The sequence below is a fragment of the Pristiophorus japonicus genome, chromosome 16 (assembly GCF_044704955.1).
Source record: "Pristiophorus japonicus isolate sPriJap1 chromosome 16, sPriJap1.hap1, whole genome shotgun sequence".
Classification (NCBI taxonomy): domain Eukaryota; kingdom Metazoa; phylum Chordata; class Chondrichthyes; family Pristiophoridae; genus Pristiophorus; species Pristiophorus japonicus.
The window spans coordinates 3317938-3342209 of NC_091992.1; the positions used below are offsets into that span (position 1 = coordinate 3317938).

General features: G+C 51.3%; 1 protein-coding gene across 1 annotated transcript in view; it reads left to right on the forward strand.

The window, feature by feature from the left end:
* Positions 1 to 24041, forward strand: part of LOC139226900 (forkhead box protein N1-like) — a 73373-nt gene extending 49332 nt beyond the window's left edge. The window contains exons 6-9 of the mRNA XM_070857994.1: positions 1175 to 1271; positions 16536 to 16743; positions 17865 to 18338; positions 23827 to 24041. Coding sequence (XP_070714095.1) covers positions 1175 to 1271; positions 16536 to 16743; positions 17865 to 18338; positions 23827 to 24041 — 994 coding nt within the window. The remainder of the gene's footprint in view (positions 1 to 1174; positions 1272 to 16535; positions 16744 to 17864; positions 18339 to 23826) is intronic.
* The last annotated feature ends 231 nt before the right edge of the window (positions 24042 to 24272 follow it).

The following is a 24272-nucleotide window of genomic DNA, read 5'->3' on the forward strand; positions in this document are numbered from 1 at the left end:
AGCCAGGAAGAGGGGGCAGGCTCTTTGAGTATGGGGACCTTCACTGTCAAGTCCAATCCTGTCCTCATCTGATGGTCACACATTACCCAACGAGGGGGTGTTTGGATTATAACTGGGAACAGGAGCCCTGACTGATTGTTTCCCCTCCCTATCCCAGAATCGGAGGCTCATTTCACTTCCTTACTCCAGCAGAGATCAGAATTTCCTGGGCTGTGTTGCTCACTGTCTTAATCAACAGAACCATCAACAACAAGAATTTATACAGTGCATTAAACAATCAAACAAAGTTTCACATCAAGTCACATAAGGAGCTATTAGAACAGGAATGGTCAAGAGGCCAGAATTGGAGGAGCACAGAGATCTCAGGGAGATTGTAAGGTTGGAGGGGGTTATAGAGATAGGGATGGGCGAGGCCATGGAGAAATGAACTGGAATGGAGTTTGTTATGTATTTAACCCCTTGTAACCTGTATAACACCTGACCACCAGAGGGCCCACCTGTTGGAGTCCCAAGGGATCCCAACATCCCTTGGGAGCACAGTATATAAGCAGGCCACCCACGAGGTACCTGCACTCTGGAGTCTTATTAAAGGAGCTAAGGTCACACTTGCTCATTGTACACAGTACTCAGTTTCGTCCCTTATTATGAGTGTACCAGAGTTGCCGGACTGGGAGCCCATGTTGGTCAGCGAGCACAGGGGTGATGGGTGATGGGAGGCCGGCCAGGAGAGCGTTGGAATAGTCGAGTCTGGAGATAACAAAGGCACGGATGAGGGTTTCAGCAGCGGATGGGCTGAGGCAGGGTGGAGTCGGGCGATGTTACGGAGGTGGGAATAGGAGGTCTAACAATCCTGTTGACACTCACTATCCGGGTACACAGTTGAAGAATGAAAGGCCATTTGAGGTGTCTGTTTCCTGGGACCCTTGACTCAGGAAAGGGGCAATTCAGCAAAATAAGTCTCGAGCGTTCCCAATGTGAGGGCTTTGTCGCACACGACAGATAAATCTCCAGATTAATCTATATTACTAGTCCCATTAATAGACTGGTAACACAACTTCAATTACTCTACAGGTCAAAACCGAAGAAGACTGAGGGGAAGTGAACGGGTGGAGTTACGGGTTTGCTCTGTGATAAATAACAAACACATTCTCTGTTTCCCTTTGTTTTCTCTCAGCATTCTAATCTTCATGGCTCTGAAGAACAGTAAAACTGGGAGTCTGCCGGTCAGCGAGATCTACAACTTCATGACGGAACATTTCCCTTATTTTAAGGTACGTTAACCATTTAACTATTAATTCCTATCATAAGAATTCCCACTTTCTCAACATAAGAATTAGGAGCAAGAGTGGGCGATTTGGCCCCTCGAGCCTGCTCCGCCATTCAATGTTCACGGCTGATCTTTGACCTCAACTCCACTTTCCCGCCCGATCCCCATATCCCGTGATTCCGCTAGGACTAGAAATTTGGTAGCACCCCAGTTGGGCACTAAATTTTAAAAAGTTGAAAAATTACTGCCAGCTGCTAATCATTCTCTCCTCCAGCAATATTCAGCTTTTGCGCTCCAAGAGGGAAGTGGACAGCTAATCAAGCACAAACCACTTCTCATAGGGTGCTAAACTCCGGGAGCAGGGCGGGAGCGCGGAACAATTTCGGGCGCATTGCGCACGGCATCAGAGGCTGGTTCCCTCGCCTAAAGGGTAGGGCCAATGATGCTGCACACGCTCGTTGTCAACAGTTCTGTTTTGCAAGGCGCCCCACACAACCGCCATTACGTCCCAAACACTCTCACAAAGTGCAGGGCTTGGATATCACGCACCAAAGAAACAGGTAGCACTGGCTGATAACCATTTCCCTTATTACCGCTCCCCAAGCGGCCAGTCGAGTTTACAACGCCTCCTCTTGCTGGTGTTGTGGGCGCGAGGTGATACAGCAGGGGGTGAGACCCAATCGTACAGCGGGGCAGTAACGGGGCGCTGTGCACTTTATCACGTCATGCATGACCTGTGAGACGCTAGAGGCCCAGGCTAAACGCTACACCAGCACTGAAGTTCGCTGTCCCCTCACCCCCCCCCAGCGCTAACAGGAGGGGCTAAGCTAGCAAATCTCTCCACCTAGAGTCCAAAATTCTATCGATCTCAGCCTTGAATATACTCAAAGACTGAGCCTCCACAGCCCTCTGGGACAGAGAATTCCAAAGATTCACCACCCTGAGTGAAGAAATTTTCCTCATCTCAGTCTTAAATGGCCCTTAATGTTGAAACTATGCCCCCTAATTCCAGTCTTTCCAGCCGGCGGAAACAGCCTCTGAGCATCTACCCTGTCAATCCCCCTCAGAATCTTATATTTTTCATCTCTCATTCTTCTAAATTGCAGAGAATATAGGCCTATCTGCTCAATCTCTCAGGACAACCCTCTCATCCCAGAGATGAATCTAATGAAACTTTGTTGCATCACCTTAGCAATCAAGCGAGCGCCAGGTACAAACCCCAATCGGTGACAAGTAACTGAACGCAGCCAGGGCGATGGTTCGAGACTAGAATTGGTCTCAGTACACTTGACCTAGAGAGGGATAATGAGCTTGGTTGTTGAGCACTGTGCAGCTACACGCTATCTCGGCTCAAACATGAAGAGGGTCCCCTGGAGTGAGATACCTTCAGGAGAGGAGAGAAGATTGGAAAAGAGAAATGCCATGCTCACATGTCCACAGGTGAACCTTGGCCTTTATTGCTCAAGGGTTGGAGTACAAGAGTATGGAAGTTTTGTACAGGGCTCTGGTGAGACCACACTTGGAGTACGATGCACAGTTTTTGTGAATCTTTGGAATTGTCTACCCCAAATGGCTGTAAATGCTCAGTTGTTGAGTATAATCAAGGATGAGGTCTATGGGGAATCAAGAGATATGGGGATTGGGCGGGAAAGTGGAGTTGAGGTCGAAGATCAGCCATGATCTTAGTAAATGGCGGAACAGGCTCAAGGGGCCTTTTGGCCAATTCCTGCTCCTATTTCTTATGTTCTTAATCTATAAGTACATGAACAGTGAGCTCCCTGAAATGTTTCCCTCAGATCGAAGGACTAGATACCACCCATTATCTTGTGATCTGATGAAGCCGCTTTACGTCTCTAAAATAAATAATCACCATGTACACAAAGCACTCCTCCTGGAGCCTCGCCCCTATTGTTGGTCCTGGATGGCTATTTCCCGCTGGCTTTGTCCTTTCAATGAGCAGTGGTAGGGAGCTCTGTGGTGCGCTGCCTCACACCTCCTCCACTCACAAATGAGTGAAATCCAAACCACTTGTTTCCGGAAACATTTCAACACAATAAGTTGATTTGTCACGGCGGTTTATCTGTTTGCAAGAGGTTGTTGAGAAACCACAGACATGTCCATTAGTGACAACTACCAGTCAAAGCTCGATAAAGACGTCAAAAGGAGTTTCCTGTACAAAGGCTGAAGGAGCAGGAGTGAGAGTTGCGTCTCAAAGTAACATTCTTGTTTGGGTTTTTCACAAGTCTTCATGTGCATCCAAAAATTCAGATCAGACAAAAAGAAATCAGTGATGATAATTTATGAGGAATTAAGAAATCTGATCCAGTGCAGCTGCTGCAGCATATAATAATCTGATAAATCATTATGTAATATCTCCGTTTCAGATGGGGAGATAAGAGAAAACGAGCGAGATTCCTGCACTTTATATTGGGAATCTTTTACACAAAAGAGACTTTCAGTCCACAGATATACGTTTCATTCCAGTCATTCCAAGTTCCCTGAATCTCTGCAGGCGACCTCATCACTTTCCTTCTACACCAAGCCTCTCTGATGTTCCTGCTCTGACTCTCTGGACCAAACAATGGTGAGGGTGCAGGCCAAGGCCTACGCCTCCCACCCCATCCCTTTCTCTTATCCTGCTGGTGCCTCCTACACAGGCTGACCAATTCAAATGCAGCATTGTGTGTGCTACAAGCAGGTCACATGCCCTCCCCACTCACTCAAAGTCGCATGTGCTCTCCTGGTCCGACTCCCATCTTTCACCCTCCACAAACTTAAGCTCATCCAAAATTCTGTGTCCCATACCCTAACCCCGCTCACCCATCACCCCCTGTGCTCGCTGACCGACATTGGCTCCCAATTAAGCAACGCCTCGATTTTAAAATTCTCATCCTTGTTTTCAAATCACTCCATGGCCCTCGCCCCTCCCTATCTCTGTAATCTCCTCCAGCCCCACAACCCTCTGAGATAAAAACAGAAAATGCTGGAAATACTCAGCGGGTCAGGCAGCTTCTGTGGAGAGAGAAACAGAGTTAATGTTTCAGGTCGATGACCTTTCGTCAGAATCCTCTGAGATTTCTGCACTCCTCCAACTCTGCACATCCCCGATTTCTATCGCTCCACCATTCAGCTGCCTGGGCCCTCAGCTCCGGAATTCCCTCTCTAAACCTCTCCACCTCTCTCTCCTCCTTTACAGACGCTCCTTAAGACCTACAAGGTTTTGGTCGCCTGTCCTAATATCTTGTGTGGCTCGGTGTCAAATTTTGTTTGATAACCGCTCCTGTGAAGCACCTTGGGCCGTTTTACTACATTAAAGGCGCTATATAAATGCAAGTTGTGGAGTTGCTGGTCACTTCAGCACTCCCTCAGTAATGACCTGGAGTGTGGGCCCGGATTCTTGTGCTCAGGTCCCTGGAGTGGGATTTGAACCCACGACCTTCTGGCTCAGTGGGGAGAGAGAGTGCTACCTGCTTTTAAAAAATATATATAATTTATTCAAGATTAAAAGCATTTACAACATTGTGATCGTTCTATTGTATCATACAAATCCTTTCCGCCCCTCTGCACAGCTATTAACACCAAAACCTGAAGTTATAACAGTACAGGTCTGGACAGCTTCTTACAAGGTGGTCGTGTCCAAGACAATAATAGCAAACCTTCACCTGGTTACCATGCAGTACCCAGAAGTACTGCACTCCTTCCATTGTCTCGAATTTCATGCTGGAGGGTAATGACTTCACTCCCTCTGGGAACCGCACCTCTACATAACAGGTTCCACCGGCTGCCCGCATTCCTGGGTAGCATCTCTTCTTTATTAACGAGCAAATTTTAACGTCATAAGAACATAAGAAATAGGAGCAGGAGTAGGCCATTTGGCCCCTTGAGTCTGCTCCACCATTCAATAAGATCATGGCTGATCTGATCTTGGCCTCAACTCCACAACTTCATGTCCCACAACTCCAACTTTTTTATTAGCACATCGTCCTCAATATAAACGGGCAGGTTTAAGAGTGAGACCACCATGTCTTCAGAATACAGCAGAGATATATCCAAGAGTTTATCGTCAACCTTCTAACTCAGTAAAAGTCTTTACACCTTCCCTCGGCCATTGACAGTCACCTCGAACCCAACATTCAGCTTTGTTCGTCAGGAAAAGCAGTTTCCCTCACCTCAGTCCTCGTGTACCGTCCGGATAATATCCCAAGCTCACATCTTCTTATCCTGGCAGTGAACCACCACCATGTTTTCTTTTCCAAACCTCCTGGGATCCCGGCCCAAATCTTTGGGCCTTTTATTCTCTCCTCCCCCAACATTTTCTCCCCTGACTAAATTCATCCCGGGAGCATTGTCCTCTGAGGGGCCCTCAGCAGCCATCTGGCTGCAGATTATGGGCCAAAGAGACCCTAAACCATGAAAAAACAACCCAAAAACACCCCCCCCCCCCAACAACTTTTTACAAACTCACTCCAACTCCCAGCATTATTCAAACAACCAGCAGCCCTGCTCGGTCCGAGCCCCTCCCCCTCACTGAGTTACGTGACACTCAATCTACGAGCAATGTTCCACGAGTAAGGCTGTTTCCAACCCAGCTAAGCTGCCTGGAGCTTTGTACATCCAGAGCCAGCGAGACTCGAAGGGCAGAAACCCCATTACTTTGCTGAGATACCAGGGGCCAGAACGTTAATCTGTGGCTACTGTGGCCCATTTAAACACCTGACCATCACTGTGACCACGTCGACATTTATTCTCATCCTGTAACACGTGTCACTTCAGGTATTTGTCACCTGGAAGTCCCGAGGATTGTAGTTCTAAGTATATCGGATAATATTATTGTCCGTGTCTGCTGTGTGGGGAATTAATCACCGCTCCCTGCCCATTCCTCAGGTGCAATTATCTGCCAGAATCAGAATACTGCTACATTTAACAACACAGACACACGTAGCCCCTGTGACAGGTCTCCGATCAATACAACAGGTCACAATTAGTGCTGCAGTACATTAGATTGAACAAGTCGGCCACGGATGATGTTTGAGCGAGCGGGCCGCAATACTCCGTGTGTCCAGCGGGTAGTGCTGTTACCACACTGACCGAACCTGAGGGCCATTCAGACCATTCTCAGTAACCAAATAAACTCAACTCCAAAAAAGGCCTACACACCCAGACGTTACTTCTGTGACACTACAACACGGCTTGCCTTCCCTGGGAAAGGAACAAACTCTCAGCTATTCCTTTCCTTCCAATTTTAAAAATGCTCCATGGGCGAGTGAACTTCCATCTTGTCTCTACTCTCTTAGTTGTTCATTAGCTGAATCCGTGCCCCTAGTCGGGCGGTCAGAGCTGGGGCCTGTAACTCCAGGTCTGGGGGCTCCCCGGGAAAGCTGACAATATATTTTTTAATTCATTCTTGGGATGTGGGCATCGCTGGCAAGGCTGGCATTTATTGCCCATCCCTAATTGCCCCGTGAGGAGGTGGTGGTGAGCCGCCTTCTTGAACCGCTGCAGTCCGTGTGGTGAAGGTGCTCCCACAGTGCTGTTAGGGAGGGAGTTCCAGGATTGTGACCCAGCGACGATGAAGGAACGGCCGATATATTTCCCAGTCGGGATGGTGTGTGACTGGGACGGGAACGTGGAGGTGCTGCTGAAGATATAGTGAACGGTTTTTTAACTCCTGCCCCCAAATTTGCTTTTAGCACCAAAAAATCATGCAGATTTTGCTGAGATTTGTACCATGTTGACAACATGAAAATTAATATTTATTGATTGCTTGGATGAGGGAAAAAAAATCTAATTTTCTTTGACACTGTCTGTCATCAGGACAACCACATCGCCACTCAGTCGGCGAATGAGAATCGCCTCTGTTCTAATGGAAACTGCCCCAACTTTTCAAGCCTTTGCATTTGTATTTCCTCCCACCTGCACTGCACTGTACCCACTGTCCCCTCTGTCCCCTCTGTACCCACTGTACCCTCTGTACCCTCTGTACCCTCTGTACCCACTATACTCACTGTACCCTCTGTACCCTCTGTACCCTCTGTACTCACTGTACCCACTTTCCCCTCTGTACCCTCTGTACCCTCTGTACTCACTGTACCCACTGTCCCCTCTGTACCCTCTGTACCCTCTGTACCCACTGTACCCACTGTACCCACTGTATCTATTGTCCCCTCTGTTCCCTCTGTACTCACTGTACCCACTGTACCCTCTGTACCCAATGTCCCCTCTGTACCCTCTGTACCCACTGTCCCCTCTGTACCCACTGTATCTATTGCCCGCTCTGTACCCGCTGTACCCTCTGTACCCACTGTCCCCTCTGTACCTGCTGTATCCACTGTATCTATTGTCCCCTCTGTACCCACTGTACCCTCTGTACCCTCTGTACCCTCTGTACTCTCTGTCCCCTCTGTACCCACTGTATCTATTGTCCCCTCTGTACCCGCTGTACCCACTGCCCCCTCTGTACCATCTGTGCCCTCTGTTCCCTCTGTACCCACTGTACCCACTGTATCCACTGTCCCCTCTGTACCCACTGTTCCCTCTGTACCCACTGTTCCCTCTGTATCCTCTGTACCCACTGTACCCTTTTACCCGCTCTACCTTCTGTACCCTCTGTACCCGCTGTACCCTCTGTACCCACTGTTCCCCCTGTACCCACTGTACTCTCTGTCCCCTCTGTACCCTCTGTACCCTCTGTATCCACTGTACCCTCTGTACCCTCTGTACCCACTGTACTTGTTGTACCCTCTGTACCCGCTCTACCTTCTGTACCCTCTGTACCCACTGTATCCACTGGCCCCTCTGTACCCACTGTTCCCTCTGTACCCTCTGTACCCTCTGTACTCACTGTACCCTCTGTACCCTCTGTCCCCTCTGTCCCCTCTGTACCCACTGTACCCTCTGTACCCACTGTATCTATTGTCCCCTCTGTTCCCTCTGTACCCACTGTACCCACTGTACCCTCTGCACCCACTGTCCCCTCTGTACCATCTGTATCCGCTCTACCTTCTGTACCCTCTGTACCCGCTCTACCTTCTGTACCCTCTGTTCCCTCTGTACCCACTGTCCCCTCTGTACCCGCTGTATCCACTGTATCTATTGTCCCCTCTGTCTCCTCTGTACCTCTGTACACTCTGTTCCCTCTGTACCCGCTATATCTATTGTCCCCTCTGTACCCTCTGTTCCCTCTGTACCCACTGTATCTATTGTCCCCTCTGTACCCACTGTACCCTCTGTACCCACTGTACGCTCTGTACTCTCTGTCCCCGCTGTACCCACTGTACCCACTGTACTTGCTGTACCCTCTGTACCCGCTCTACCTTCTGTACCCTCTGTACCCACTGTACCATCTGTACCCGCTCTACCTTCTGTACCCTTTGTACCCACTGTCCCCTCTGTACCCGCTGTATCCACTGTATCTATTGTCCCCTCTGTCTCCTCTGTACCCTCTGTACACTCTGTTCCCTCTGTACCCACTATATCTATTGTCCCCTCTGTACCCTCTGTTCCCTCTGTACCCACTGTATCTATTGTCCCCTCTGTACCCACTGTACGCTCTGTACTCTCTGTACCCACTGTACTTGCTGTACCCTCTGTACCCGCTCTACCTTCTGTACCCTCTGTACCCACTGTACCCACTGTTCCCTCTGTACCCACTGTACCCACTGTATCTATTGTACCCTCTGTACCCTCTGTACCCACTGTACCCACTGTTCTCTCTGTACCCGCTGTACCCTCTGTATCCGCTCTACCTTCTGTGCCCACTGTACCCACTGTACCCACTGTACCCGCTGTATCCACTGTCCCCTCTGTACCCACTGTTCCCTCTGTACCCACTGTCCCCTCTGTACCCTCTGTACCCGCTCTACCTTCTGTACCCTCTGTTCCCTCTGTACCCACTGTATCTATTGTCCCCTCTTTTCCCTCTGTACCCTCTGTACCCGCTCTATCTTCTGTACCCTCTGTTCCCTCTGTACCCACTGTCCCCTCTGTACCCGCTGTATCCACTGTATCTATTGTCCCCTCTGTCCTCTCTGTACCCTCTGTACACTCTGTTCTCTCTGTACCCACTATACCCACTGTATCTATTGTCCCCTCTGTACCCACTGTACGCTCTGTACCCACTGTACCCACTGTATCTATTGTCCCCACTGTACCCACTGTACCCACTGTAACCTCTGTTCCCTCTGTACCCACTGTCCCCACTGTACACTCTGTACCCACTGTACCCACTGTATCTATTGTCCCCTCTGTGCCCACTGTACCCACTGTATCTATTGTACCCTCTGTATCCTCTGTACCCGCTCTACCATCTGTACCCACTGTACCCTCTGTACCCACTGTACCCACTGTTCCCTCTGTACCCACTGTACCCACTGTATCTATTGTCCCCTCTGTACCCTCTGTTCCCTCTGTACCCACTGTATCTATTGTCCCCTCTGTTCCCTCTGTACCCTCTGTACCCGCTCTACCTTCTGTACCCTCTGTTCCCTCTGTACCCACTGTCCCCTCTGTACCCACTGTATCCACTGTATCTATTGTCCCCTCTGTCTCCTCTGTACCCTCTGTACACTCTGTTCCCTCTGTACCCACTATATCTATTGTCCCCTCTGTACCCTCTGTTCCCTCTGTACCCACTGTATCTATTGTCCCCTCTGTACCCACTGTACGCTCTGTACTCTCTGTCCCCACTGTACCCACTGTATCTATTGTCCCTCTGTACCTAATGTACCCACTGTACCCTCTGTACCCACTGTACTTGCTGTACCCTCTGTACCCGCTCTACCTTCTGTACCCTCTGTACCCGCTGTACCCACTGTACCCACTGTATCTATTGTACCCTCTGTACCCACTGTACCCACTGTTCCCTCTGTATCCTCTGTACCCACTGTACTTGCTGTATCCTCTGTACCCGCTCTACCTTCTGTACCTTCTGTACCCGCTGTACCCAATGCCCCCTCTGTACCCTCTGTATCATCTGTACCCTCTGTACTCTCTGTTCCCTCTGTACCCACTGTACCCGCTGTACCATCTGTGCCCTCTGTACTCTCTGTTCCCTCTGTACCCACTGTATCCACTGTCCCCTCTGTACCCACTGTTCCCTCTGTACCCACTGTTCCCTCTGTACCCACTGTCCCCTCTGTACCCTCTGTACCCGCTCTACCTTCTGTACCCTCTGTTCCCTCTGTACCCACTGTATCTATTGTCCCCTCTGTTCCCTCTGTACCCTCTGTACCCGCGCTACCTTCTGTACCCTCTGTTCCCTCTGTACCCACTGTCCCCTCTGTACCCGCTGTATCCACTGTATCTATTGTCCCCTCTGTCCCCTCTGTACCCTCTGTACACTCTGTTCCCTCTGTACCCACTATACCCACTGTATCTATTGTCCCCTCTGTACCCTCTTTTCCCTCTGTACCCACTATACCCACTGTATCTATTGTCCCCTCTGTACCCACTGTACGCTCTGTACTCTCTGTCCCCGCTGTAACCACTGTACCCTCTGTACCCACTGTTCTCTCTGTACCCGCTGTACCCTCTGTATCCGCTCTACCTTCTGTACCCACTGTACCCTCTGTACCCACTGTACCCACTGTACCCGCTGTACCATCTGTGCCCTCTGTACTCTCTGTTCCCTCTGTACCCACTGTACCCACTGTATCCACTGTCCCCTCTGTACCCACTGTTCCCTCTGTACCCACTGTTCCCTCTGTACCCACTGTCCCCTCTGTACCCTCTGTACCCGCTCTACCTTCTGTACCCTCTGTTCCCTCTGTACCCACTGTATCTATTGTCCCCTCTGTTCCCTCTGTACCCTCTGTACCCGCGCTACCTTCTGTACCCTCTGTTCCCTCTGTACCCACTGTCCCCTCTGTACCCGCTGTATCCACTGTATCTATTGTCCCCTCTGTCCCCTCTGTACCCTCTGTACACTCTGTTCCCTCTGTACCCACTATACCCACTGTATCTATTGTCCCCTCTGTACCCTCTGTTCCCTCTGTACCCACTATACCCACTGTATCTATTGTCCCCTCTGTACCCACTGTACGCTCTGTACTCTCTGTCCCCGCTGTACCCACTGTACCCACTGTAACCACTGTACCCTCTGTACCCACTGTACCCTCTGTACCCACTGTACCCACTGTATCTATTGTACCCTCTGTACCCTCTGTACCCGCTCTACCTTCTGTACCCACTGTACCCTCTGTACCCACTGTACCCACTGTACTCTCTGTATCCTCTGTACCCACTGTATCCACTGTTCCCTCTGTATCCTCTGTACCCACTGTACTTGCTGTACCCTCTGTACCCGCTCTACCTTCTGTACCTTCTGTACCCGCTGTACCCACTGCCCCCTCTGTACCCTCTGTATCATCTGTACCCTCTGTACTCTCTGTTCCCTCTGTACCCGCTGTATCCACTGTCCCCTCTGTACCCACTGTTCTCTCTGTACCCGCTGTACCCTATGTACCCGCTCTACCTTCTGTACCCACTATACCCTCTGTACCCACTGTACCCACTGTACCCTCTGTACCATCTGTGCCCTCTGTACTCTCTGTTCCCTCTGTACCCACTGTACCCACTGTATCCACTGTCCCCTCTGTACCCACTGTTCCCTCTGTACCCACTGTACTCGCTGTACCATCTGTACCCGCTCTACCTTCTGTACCCACTGTACCCACTGTTCCCTCTGTACCCTCTGTATCCACTGTCCCCTCTGTACCCACTGTCCCCTCTGTACCCACTGTAACCTCTATACCCGCTCTACCTTCTGTACCCTCTGTACCCACTGTACCCTCTGTACCCTCTGCCCCTTCTGTACCCTCTATACGCTCTGTACCTTCTGTACTATCTTCACCCTCTGCCCCTTCTGTACCCTCTATACCCTCTGTACCTTCTTTACCCGCTGTGTTGCCTTAACATCCTTCCCATAGTGTGGAGCCGGAAACTGCACCAAGCCCTCCGACTGCAGTTTTAATAAATAAACACCCACATACAGCGTTCCCCTAAGGTGCATGTACACGAGGGAACGGGGGTCACACAGTGTTCGGCGGTCACACAGCGATCGGGGGTCGCACACAGTGATCAGGGGTCACACAGTGATCGGGGGTCACACACAGTGATCAAGGGTCACACAGTGATCGGTGGTCACACACAGCGATCGGGGGTCACACACAGCGATCGGGGGTCACACAGCGATCGGGGGTCACACACAGCGATCGGGGGTCACACACAGTGATCGGGGGTCACACACAGTGATCGGGGGTCACACACAGCGATCGGGGGTGACACACAGCGATCGGGGGTCACACACAGTGATCGGGGGTCACACACAGCGATCGGGGGTCACACACAGCGATCGGGGGTCGCACAGCGATCGGGGGTCACACACAGTGATCGGGGGTCACACACAGCGATCGGGGGTCACACAGCGATCGGGGGTCACACACAGCGATCGGGGGTCACACACAGCGATCGGGGGTCACACACAGCGATCGGGGGTCGCACAGCGATCGGGGGTCACACACAGCGATCGGGGGTCACACACAGTGATCGGGGGTCACACACAGCGATCGGGGGTCGCACAGCGATCGGGGGTCACACACAGCGATCGGGGGTCACACACAGTGATCGGGGGTCACACACAGTGATCGGGGGTCACACAGCGATCGAGGGTCACACAGCGATCGGGGGTCACACACAGCGATCGGGGGTCACACACAGCGATCGGGGGTCACACACAGTGATCGGGGGTCACACACAGTGATCGAGGGTCACACAGCGATCGGGGGTCACACACAGTGATCGGGGGTCACACACAGCGATCGAGGGTCACACACAGCGATCGGGGGTCACACAGCGATCGGGGGTCACACACAGCGATCGGGGGTCGCACAGCGATCGGGGGTCACACACAGCGATCGGGGGTCACACACAGTGATCGGGGGTCACACACAGCGATCGGGGGTCACACACAGTGATCGGGGGTCACACACAGTGATCGAGGGTCACACAGCGATCGGGGGTCACACACAGCGATCGGGGGTCACACACAGCGATCGGGGGTCACACACAGTGATCGGGGGTCACACACAGTGATCGAGGGTCACACAGCGATCGGGGGTCACACACAGTGATCGGGGGTCACACACAGCGATCGGGGGTCACACACAGTGATCGGGGGTCACACACAGTGATCGAGGGTCACACAGCGATCGGGGGTCACACACAGCGATCGGGGGTCACACACAGTGATCGGGGGTCACACACAGTGATCGAGGGTCACACAGCGATCGGGGGTCACACACTGCGATCGGGGGTCACACACAGCGATCGGGGGTCACACACAGCGATCGGGGGTCACACACAGCGATCGGGGGTCACACACAGTGATCGGGGGTCACACACAGCGATCGGGGGTCACACACAGCGATCGGGGGTCACACACAGCGATCGGGGGTCACACTGCGATCGGGGGTCACACACAGCGATCGGGGGTCACACACAGTGATCGGGGGTCACACACAGTGATCGGGGGTCACACACAGTGATCGGGGGTCGCACAGCGATCGAGGGTCACACACAGTGATCGAGGGTCACACACAGCGATCGGGGGTCACACACAGCGATCGGGGGTCACACAGCGATCGGGGGTCACACACAGTGATCGGGGGTCACACACAGTGATCGGGGGTCACACACAGCGATCGGGGGTCACACACAGCGATCGAGGGTCACACACAGCGATCGGGGGTCACACTGCGATCGGGGGTCACACACAGCGATCGGGGGTCACACACAGCGATCGGGGGTCACACACAGCGATCGGGGGTCACACACAGCGATCGGGGGTCACACAGCGATCGGGGGTCACACACAGCGATCGGGGGTCACACACAGCGATCGGGGGTCACACACAGTGATCGGGGGTCACACACAGCGATCGGGGGTCACACACAGCGATCGGGGGTCACACAGCGATCGGGGGTCACACACAGCGATCGGGGGTCACACACAGCGATCGGGGGTCACACACAGCGATCGGGGGTCACACAGCGATCGGGGGTCACACACAGCGATCGGGGGTCACACACAGTGATCGGGGGTCACACACAGCGATCGGGGGTCACACACAGCGATCGGGGGTCACACACAGCGATCGGGGGTCACACACAGCGATCGGGGGTCACACACAGCGATCGGGGGTCACACACTGCGATCGGGGGTCACACACAGCGATCGGGGGTCACACACAGCGATCGGGGGTCACACACAGCGATCGGGGGTCACACACAGCGATCGGGGGTCACACAGCGATCGGGGGTCACACACAGTGATCGGGGGTCACACACAGCGATCGGGGGTCACACACAGTGATCGGGGGTCACACACAGCGATCGGGGGTCACACAGCGATCGGGGGTCACACACAGTGATCGGGGGTCACACACAGCGATCGGGGGTCACACACAGCGATCGGGGGTCACACAGCGATCGGGGGTCACACACAGTGATCGGGGGTCACACACAGCGATCGGGGGTCACACACAGTGATCGGGGGTCACACACAGTGATCGGGGGTCACACACAGTGATCGGGGGTCACACACAGCGATCGGGGGTCACACACAGCGATCAGGGGTCACACACAGCGATCGGGGGTCACACACAGCGATCGGGGGTCACACACAGCGATCGGGGGTCACACACAGCGATCGGGGGTCACACACAGTGATCGGGGGTCACACACAGCGATCGGGGGTCACACACAGCGATCGAGGGTCACACACAGTGATCGGGGGTCACACACAGTGATCGGGGGTCACACACAGTGATCGGGGGTCACACAGCGATCGGGGGTCACACACAGCGATCGGGGGTCACACACAGTGATCGGGGGTCACACACAGTGATCGGGGGTCACACAGCGATCGGGGGTCACACACAGCGATCGGGGGTCACACACAGTGATCGGGGGTCACACACAGTGATCGGGGGTCACACAGCAATCGGGGGTCACACACAGCGATCGGGGGTCACACTGCGATCGGGGGTCACACACAGTGATCGGGGGTCACACACAGTGATCGGGGGTCACACAGCGATCGGGGGTCACACACAGTGATCGGGGGTCACACACAGTGATCGGGGGTCACACAGCGATCGGGGGTCACACACAGCGATCGGGGGTCACACTGCGATCGGGGGTCACACACAGTGATCGGGGGTCACACACAGTGATCGAGGATCACACACAGCGATCGGGGGTCACACACAGCGATCGGGGGTCACACACAGTGATCGGGGGTCACACACAGCGATCGGGGGTCACACACAGCGATCGGGGGTCACACACCGGGGGTCACACACAGCGATCGGGGGTCACACACAGCGATCGGGGGTCACACACAGCGATCGGGGGTCACACACAGTGATCGGGGGTCACACACAGCGATCGGGGGTCACACACAGCGATCGGGGGTCACACACAGTGATCGGGGGTCACACACAGCGATCAAGGGTCACACACAGCGATCGGGGGTCACACTGCGATCGGGGGTCACACACAGCGATCGGGGGTCACACACAGCGATCGGGGGTCACACACAGCGATCGGGGGTCACACACAGCGATCGGGGGTCACACTGCGATCGGGGGTCACACTGCGATCGGGGGTCACACACAGCGATCGGGGGTCACACTGCGATCGGGGGTCACACACAGGATGCTCACCAGCTGTCACTAGAAGGGATCCCACAGTATATGTAAAGGGCCCGGGCAGAACACATTGTCCACATAAACGTAAAGAATTCTCTATTTGTACTGAGGGAGTTTTAATATGCTTAATGTAGCTCTCAGAACTTCAGTTATTATATGTACACATCACTACATTACATTAATGTAGCAAAACACCAGGGTGTTACACAGCAGCATTGTTGATCACAAATTGAAAGTTCATCTTCAATATTCTGCATTGTTTACACATTGTTAAACCCCCCACCCCAAGCACCAATCCCAACCCACCCCCAGCACAGGCGGGAAAGGCGTGTGTGGGGGGATGTTGACTGAGGACAAGATTGGGCTCAACTGTGATGTCCTGTGTTGTTGAATAGCTGCTGATACTCTCTGTCTGGGCTTGTACGTAACCAATAGGCATTTAGCAAAGGTAGTAAAGTGTGAGCCTCTCCTGTTGAACTGGATTCCGCCAACAGTCAGCGCCTTCAGAAGAGGGGAGGTGGAAAGTGAAGAAATAAAGATTGTGTCCAATTCTTGTTGCAGACAGCGCCAGACGGCTGGAAGAACTCAGTGCGACACAACCTGTCTCTGAATAAGTGCTTTGAGAAGGTGGAGAACAAGTGTGGTGGGACCTCCAGAAAGGGCTGTTTGTGGGCCCTGAACCCTGGCAAGATCCAGAAGATGCAGGAGGAGCTGCAGAAGTGGCGACGGAAGGACCCCGCGGCAGTGAGGAAGAGCATGGCCAAGCCAGGCGAGTGGGGTGGCCATCTGCACGGCCTTTGTCATAAACCCCAAGGCTCGCTGCCTGCCTGTTGTAATTACACTGGGGCAAATCAGCAGGTCCCTGACTGACCTGTGGGCTGGTTCCAGCATTTCCTGTTGTTAGTTCACATTTCCAGCATCCGCAGTACTTGGCTTTAGTTGAGGAAAGATCTTGCATTTATATAGCGCCTTTCACAACCTCAGGACGTCCCAAAGTGCTTTACAGCCAATGAGGTACTTTTTGAAGTGCAGTCACTGTTGAAATGTAGGAAACGCAGCAGGCAATTTGGGGGCTGATAGTGGTTCAGAGTGACCAGTGGGTAACTGTGCACTGTGAGAGTGATACAGAGTGACCAGTGGGTAATAATTCTACTGTGAGAGTGATAAACAGTGACCAGTGGGTACCTGCGCACCGAGAGTGATACAGAGTGACCAGTGGGTAATAATTGTACTGTGAGAGTGATAAACAATGACCAGTGGGTACCTGCGCACTGTGTACAGAGTAACCAGTGGGTAACTGTGCACCGAGAGTGATACAGATTGACCAGTGGGTAACTGCACTGTGAGAGTAATACAGAGTGACCAGTGAGTAACTGTGTACTGTGAGAGTAATACAGAGTGACCAGTGAGTAACTGTGCACTGTGAGAGTAATACAGAGTGACCAGTGAGTAACTGTGCACTGTGAGAGTAATACAGAGTGACCAGTGAGTAACTGTGCACTGTGAGAGTAATACAGAGTGACCAGTGAGTAACTGTGCACGGTGAGAATAATACAGAGTGACCAGTGAGTAACTGTGCACTGTGAGAGTAATACAGAGTGACCAGTGAGTAACTGTGCACTGTGAGAGTAATACAGAGTGACCAGTGAGTAACTGTGCACTGTGTACAGAGTGACCAATGGGAAACTGCACTGTGAGAGTGATACAGACTTACTAGTGGGTAATAATTGTACTGTGAGAGTAATAAACAATGACCAGTAGGTAACCGTGCACTGTGTACAGAGTGACCAGTGGGTAACTGCACTGTGAGAGTAATACAGAGTGACCAGTGGGTAATAATTGTACTGTGTGTAATAATTCAATTAAATTGAAAATTATTTTTTTGAACAGATGAACTGGACAGATTGATTGGGGAAAAAGCTGATAAAACAAAGTCCTCAATGATGGCATCGCCTCCTCTCCGTCCTCAAACCTCATTGTCTCCGCTGCATGTTCGGGACCCGCCCCAGTCCCACCGACCGGGACATCTCCAACCTCCATGTGTAATTCCCCACCCTCGGCTTCACCTGTTCAGTGAGGGCAGAGTGCAGGCGAGCACTAACCAGGATTGCTCAGATCACGCAACAACGCAGCCTCAATTTGGTCAACCTCATCTCTACAGCCAGACCCGAGCACAGGCCAACACTACTCAAGAATCCCCCATTCCAGGCCAGACACCCACAATTCACGGCATCCCTGATATCAGCAGCCAGCTGCTAATGGAGCAGTCCATCGCCAAGAACATCCACGACATTGTTGTAGAAGGAGATAACAGCACAGATATCGATGCACTCAATCCTAGTCTTGTAGACTTTGAACTTCAAGGTAAACCTCTCAGTCTCACGGTGATTAGCCCTCTGGATATTAAAAGAGGCTCCACATCAGGAGTAGTTTTATTGCATGTGGTCATCGAGAGGTTGGGTGTTTCGAAGTTAAGGGCCACCCTCCCCCAATGAATCCGTTGATGAGGGAGGTCTGGTGCCCTCAATGGCCCTGGGCTGGGACCAGAGTTACTGCTCCAGACCGCTGTCCAGTGAATGGCCATTGGGATCCAGGGTCAGATATGCTTCCAGCACCCAGTGTCTATGCTCACCCATGAAAAAAGGTCCCTTTGGGTGAGGTTCTGGCAGTCGGTATCTCTGGATCTGCACCCCGGCGAGAATTGGGACTGTCGGGTCAGGAGAGGAAGAGAGGAAATTCCAAGGGAACAAATATTTGGTAAAAGTTTGAGACCACGTGTAGAAGTTGCACTTTGGAAAGCTCCCCGGTTTGAACATACGGATTACAATTGCATTTCCAACCAAACCTCCCGGAAACCAATCAGTTTCGAGTAGGTGCGCGGCATTACTAATTAGTGACAAGACTTGTATGTAAATTGGTGACAAGGAGGTTGTGTGCCCTCCATAACTAATATCTCAAAGAAACTTTAGTTGTTGGCAGAGTTCTGAATAAAGTGTTATTCTCAGCTCCACCTCCTGTTTCACACTTCAGCCGATTCAACAAGAGTTGCGTTTTGGCACTATGCTCAATTACACTTTCTGCTTAAAGGATCATAACCGTTCCCCTCTTTGTTTCCCTCCCTAAACCTCTCCGCCTCTTCTCCTTTAAGACCCTCATTAAAACCTACCTCTTTGACCTAGCTTTTGGTCATCTACTCTAATCAAGAGGACATAGACGGGCTGGTGGAATGGGCAGACACGGGGCAGATGAAATTTGACTCAGAAAAGTGCAAAGTGATACATTTTGGTAGGAAGAATGAGGAGTGGCAATATAAACTAAAGGTACAATCCTAAAGGGGATGCATGAACAGAGAGACCTGGGGGGTATATGTGCACAAATCGTTGGATGGTGGCAGGGCAGGTTGAGAAAGTGGTTAAAAAAACATACAGGATCCTGGGCTTCATAAATAGAGGCATTGAGTACAAAAGGAAGGAAGTTATGATAAAACACTGTTTAGGCCTCAACTGGAGTATTGTGCCCAATTCTGGGCACCGCCCTTTAGGAAGGATGTGAAGGCCTTAGAGAGGGTGCAGAAAAGATTGATGAGAATGGTTCCAGGGATGAGGGACTTCAGTGACGTGGATAGACTGGAGAAGCTGGGGTTGTTCTCCTTGGAGCAGAGAAGGTTGAGGGGAGATTTGATCGGGGTGTTCAAAATCATGAGGGGTCTGGTCAGAGTAGATCGAGAGAAACTGTTCCCATTGGTGGAAGGGTCGGGAACCAGAGGACACAGATTTAAGGTGATTGGCAGAAGAACCAAAGGCGACTCGAGGGAAAAAGTTTTTTCGCAGCGAGTGGTTAGGATCTGGAATGCACGGCCTCAGAGGGTGATGGAGGCAGACTCAATCATGGCTTTCAAAGGGGAATTGGATAAGTAGCTGAAGGGAAAAAAATTAGCAGGGCGACAGGGAAAGGGTGGGGGGGTGGGACTGGTTGAGGTGCTCTTGCAGAGAGCAGACATGGGTTCGACGGGCCGAATGGCCTCCTGTGCTGTAACCGTTCTATGATTCAATAACTCCTTATGTGACTGTGACAAATTTTGTCTGATAACGCTCCTGTGAAATGCCTTGAGATGTTTTAGTACATTAAAGGTGCTATAGAAGTGCACGTTGTTGTTGTAATACGGCAGCACCACTTGAAGGAGGATGTGGTTACAGGTTGCACTTCGGCATATCTGGGTAGTTGTCGTTATAACTTCCATTATTACAGAGTTAGAACTTCACCAAAGGGAGAAAGATCATCACTGACTCTTTGTGCAAGTTTTAAACATTTTCTTGCCAAAATCCCACTTTATCCCCTCACACAGTGTTAACCTGGTTAAATTGTGCAGGGAGCACTCATTCCAGTTGCATTAGGGAACTGACTGATGAAAGTTGCCATGCTGTGGTTACTGAATCCGAGAATCGGACAGCCGATAAAATACCACAATCACTTTGAGGATACTGATTAATTATTCAAGTTGGACACACTAACAGTTACATTCTCAGGACTCGATTATAAATATAGTGTTCAAACATTAAATCTACGCAATGAAGATTGAGTTGGAAGTGTTACATAATGTTTGGATTCCTATCTCTGCTCCATACTTAGCATAGCAACCAGAACAGTTTGATCTTAATAGGGGCAGCTCCATTTATTTGGTATTTAGAGAGAATTACATCACTTGTCCAGCACAGAAACAGGCCATTCAGCCCAAGTGGTCCATGCCAGTACTGACCCTCCAACAGTACGGCACTCCCTCAGTACTGCCCCTCCGACAGTGTGGCATTCCCTCAGTACTGCCCCTCCAACAGTGCGGGGCTCCCTCAGTACTGCCCCTCCAACAGTACGGCACTCCCTCAGTACTGCCCCTCCGACAGTGTGGCATTTCATCAGTACTGCCCCTCCGACAGTGCGGCGCTCCCTCAGTACTGCCCCTCCGACAGTGCGGCACTCCCTCAGTACTGCCCCTCCGACAGTGTGGCATTCCATCAGTACTGCCCCTCCGACAGTGCGGCACTCCCTCAGTACTGCCACTCCGACAGTACGGCACTCCCTCAGTACTGCCCCTCCGTTAGTGCGGCGCTCCCTCAGTACTGCCCCTCCGACAGTGCGGCGCTCCTTCAACACTGCACTGGAGTGTCAGCCTAGATTTTTGTGCTCAAGTCTCTGGAATAGGACTTGAACGACTAAATTTCCTGACTCAGAGTACAGGTGAGGTGCTATCAACTGAGCCACAGCTGACACGGAGAGAGTCACTGAGAGAGGTAGAATCAGGCTGTGAGCAGCTCATTCCCCACAGACTGGGGCCAGGGGCCACTCCTCCCCACAGACTGGGACCGGGGGTCACTCTCTGTGTAACTCAAAAGAACATAAGAAATAGGAGCAGGAGTCGGCCTCCTGGCTCCGCCATTTAATACGATCGTGGCTGATCTGATCATGGACTCAGCTCCAATTCCCTGCCCACTGCCCATAACCCTTCACTGCCTTAAGAACAGAAGAACATAAGAAATAGGAGCCCATTTGGTCCCTCGAGCCTGCTCTGCCATTCAGTACGATCATGGCTGATCTGATCATGGACGCAGCTCCACTTCCCTGCCCGCTCCCCATAACCCTTTACTGCCTTATCGCTCAAAAATCTGTCTCTCTTTGCCCAATGTCCCAGCTTCCACAGCTCTCTGGGGCAGAGAATTCCACAATTTTACAACCCTCAGAGAAAATAAATTTCTCTTCATCTCGGTTTTAAATTGGCGGCCCCTTATTCTGAGACTATGTCCCCTAGTTTTAGTTTCCTCTATGAGTGGAAATACCCTCTCTGTATCCACCTTGTCGAGCCCCCTCATTATCTTATATGTTTCGATAAGATCACCTCTCATTTTTCTGAACTCCAATGAGTATAGGCCCAACCTACTCAACCTATCCTCATAAGTCAACCCCCTCATCTCCAGAATCATCCTAGTGAACCTTCTCTGAACAGCCTCCAATGCAAGTATACCCTTCCTTAAATACAGAGACCAAAACTGTACGCAGTACTCCAGGTGTGGCCTCACCAACACCCTGTACAGTTGTAGCAGGACTTCTCTGCTTTTATACTCTATCCCTCTTGCAATAAAGGCCAACATTCCATTTGCCTTCCTGATCACTTGCTGTACCTGCATACTAACTTTTTGTGTTTCATGCACAAGTACCCCCAGGTCCCTCTACTGCAACAATTTGCAATTTTTCTCCATTTAAATTATAATTTGCTTTTCTATTTTTTCTCCCAAAGTGGATAACCTCACATTTTCCCACATTATATTCCATCTGCCAAATTTTTGCCCACTCACTTAGCCTGTCTATATCCCTTTGCACATTTTTTGTGTCCTCTTCACAAATTGCTTTCCCACCCATCTTTGTACTGCATTTAAAGTGCAGTAACCTGCAGGGTTACGGACCTAGAGCTGGTAATTGGGATTAGACTGGATGACCTTTTATTGGACGGAGCAGATATAATGGTAACTACTGCAGGGAATAGAATATGGCCAGGGTGATCTCCTGGACTAGTTTCGATCGCCTGGATAGGTCGGAGAGGAATTTTCCCAGATTTTTTCTCCCTAAATTGGCCTGGGTTTTTAATCTGGTTTTTGCCTCTCTCAGGAGATCCCATGGCTCCGGTTGGGGTGGAGTGTAGAAGGTTTCAGTGTAAGGGGTGTCGCAGTTCTGGTGAGGCGGACTGGTTGGGCTGGGTGCTCTTTGCCTTTCCGTCATTATTCATAGGTTTATGTGTAACCTTCAGGGCTGCTGACCGAGGGCCGTGTGGCTCTTTGACGGCCAGCGTGGACATGATGGGCCAGAATGGCCTCCTTCTGCGCTGTAAATTTCTATGTTTCTATGTTGTATTATCAGAAAACTTGGCTACATTACACTCGGTCCCTTCATCCAAGTCATTAATATAGATTGTAAATAGTTGAGGACCCAGCACCGATCCCTGTAGCACCCCACTAGTTACCGGAAATGACCCATTTATCCCGACTCTCTCGGAAACGCTACAAGGACACCCTCAAAGCCTCCCTGACAAAGTGCGACATCCCCATTGACACCTGGGAGTCCCTGGCCAAAGACCGCCTTAAGTGGAGAAAGTGCATCCGGGAGGGCGTTGAGCATTTCAAGTCCCAACGCCGAGAGCATGCAGAAATTAAGCGCAGGCAGCAGAAGGAGCGTGCGGCAAATCAGTCCCACCCACCCCTTCCCTCAACCACTATGTCCCACCTGTGACAGAGTCTATAGCTCTCGTATCGGACTGTTCAGCCACCAAAGAACTCACTTCAGGAGTGGAAACAAGTCTTCCTCGATTCCGAGGGACTGCCTATGATGATGATGATGATTTACCAAGTACTACTTCATTAGTGATAGTGATTGTATTGTTCCTCCCTCCCTATAGCCCCTTGATTATCCACTATTGGGATGTTTTTAGTGTCTTCTACCGTGAAGACCGACACACAATATCTGTTCAATGTCTCTGCCATTTCCCTGTTCCCCATTATTAATTCCCCAGTCTCATCCTCCAGGGGACCAACATTTACTTTAGCCACTCTTTTCCTTTTTATATACCTGTAGAAACTCTTACTATCTGTTTTTATATTTCATGCTAGTTTACTTTCATAATCTATCTTCCCTCTTTATTATTTTTTTAGTCGTTCTTTGCTTCAACTCGTCTTTAAAATTTTACTAACATTGACTGAAACACTTTGCAACATTGGATGTGACCGAAAGTCTGAAATAGAGACTGCCTGAATGGAATTACTGCCCATGGCGTGAGCTGCTTTGCTGCATTAATCTCTTGTTGAATTTGCAGGTAATCTGTGGGAGGTTCTGAAGGATGACAGTTTGACCCCGGATCCCCTGGTCTCGTTGGCAGCATCTCCACACTGCCCGTCACTGTTCCCGCTGTATTGGGGCACCTTCCCGACCGACAGTGCTGGAGTCAGCCGCCCTGTGAGCAGCACTGAGCCGGCCGACCGACCACTGCCCGGCATCTACACCAGCCGCACCCCAATACCACTGATATGACCGAGAACCGCCCGACTGTGAGCACACAGACTGCAGCAACGAGCATCCCGGCATTAATAAACTGCAGGGCGCTTGAAGCAATCCTCCATAAAGTGATCCCACACTTTGAGAAGTAGTTATGCAAAGACCCCCCTGAAATTGCACACCAACCACAGCCGGCACTGGGCATTATATACAGCCAATCATGGTGCAGGAGTTTAAACCAATCAAGGAGCAGCATTGAACACTTTA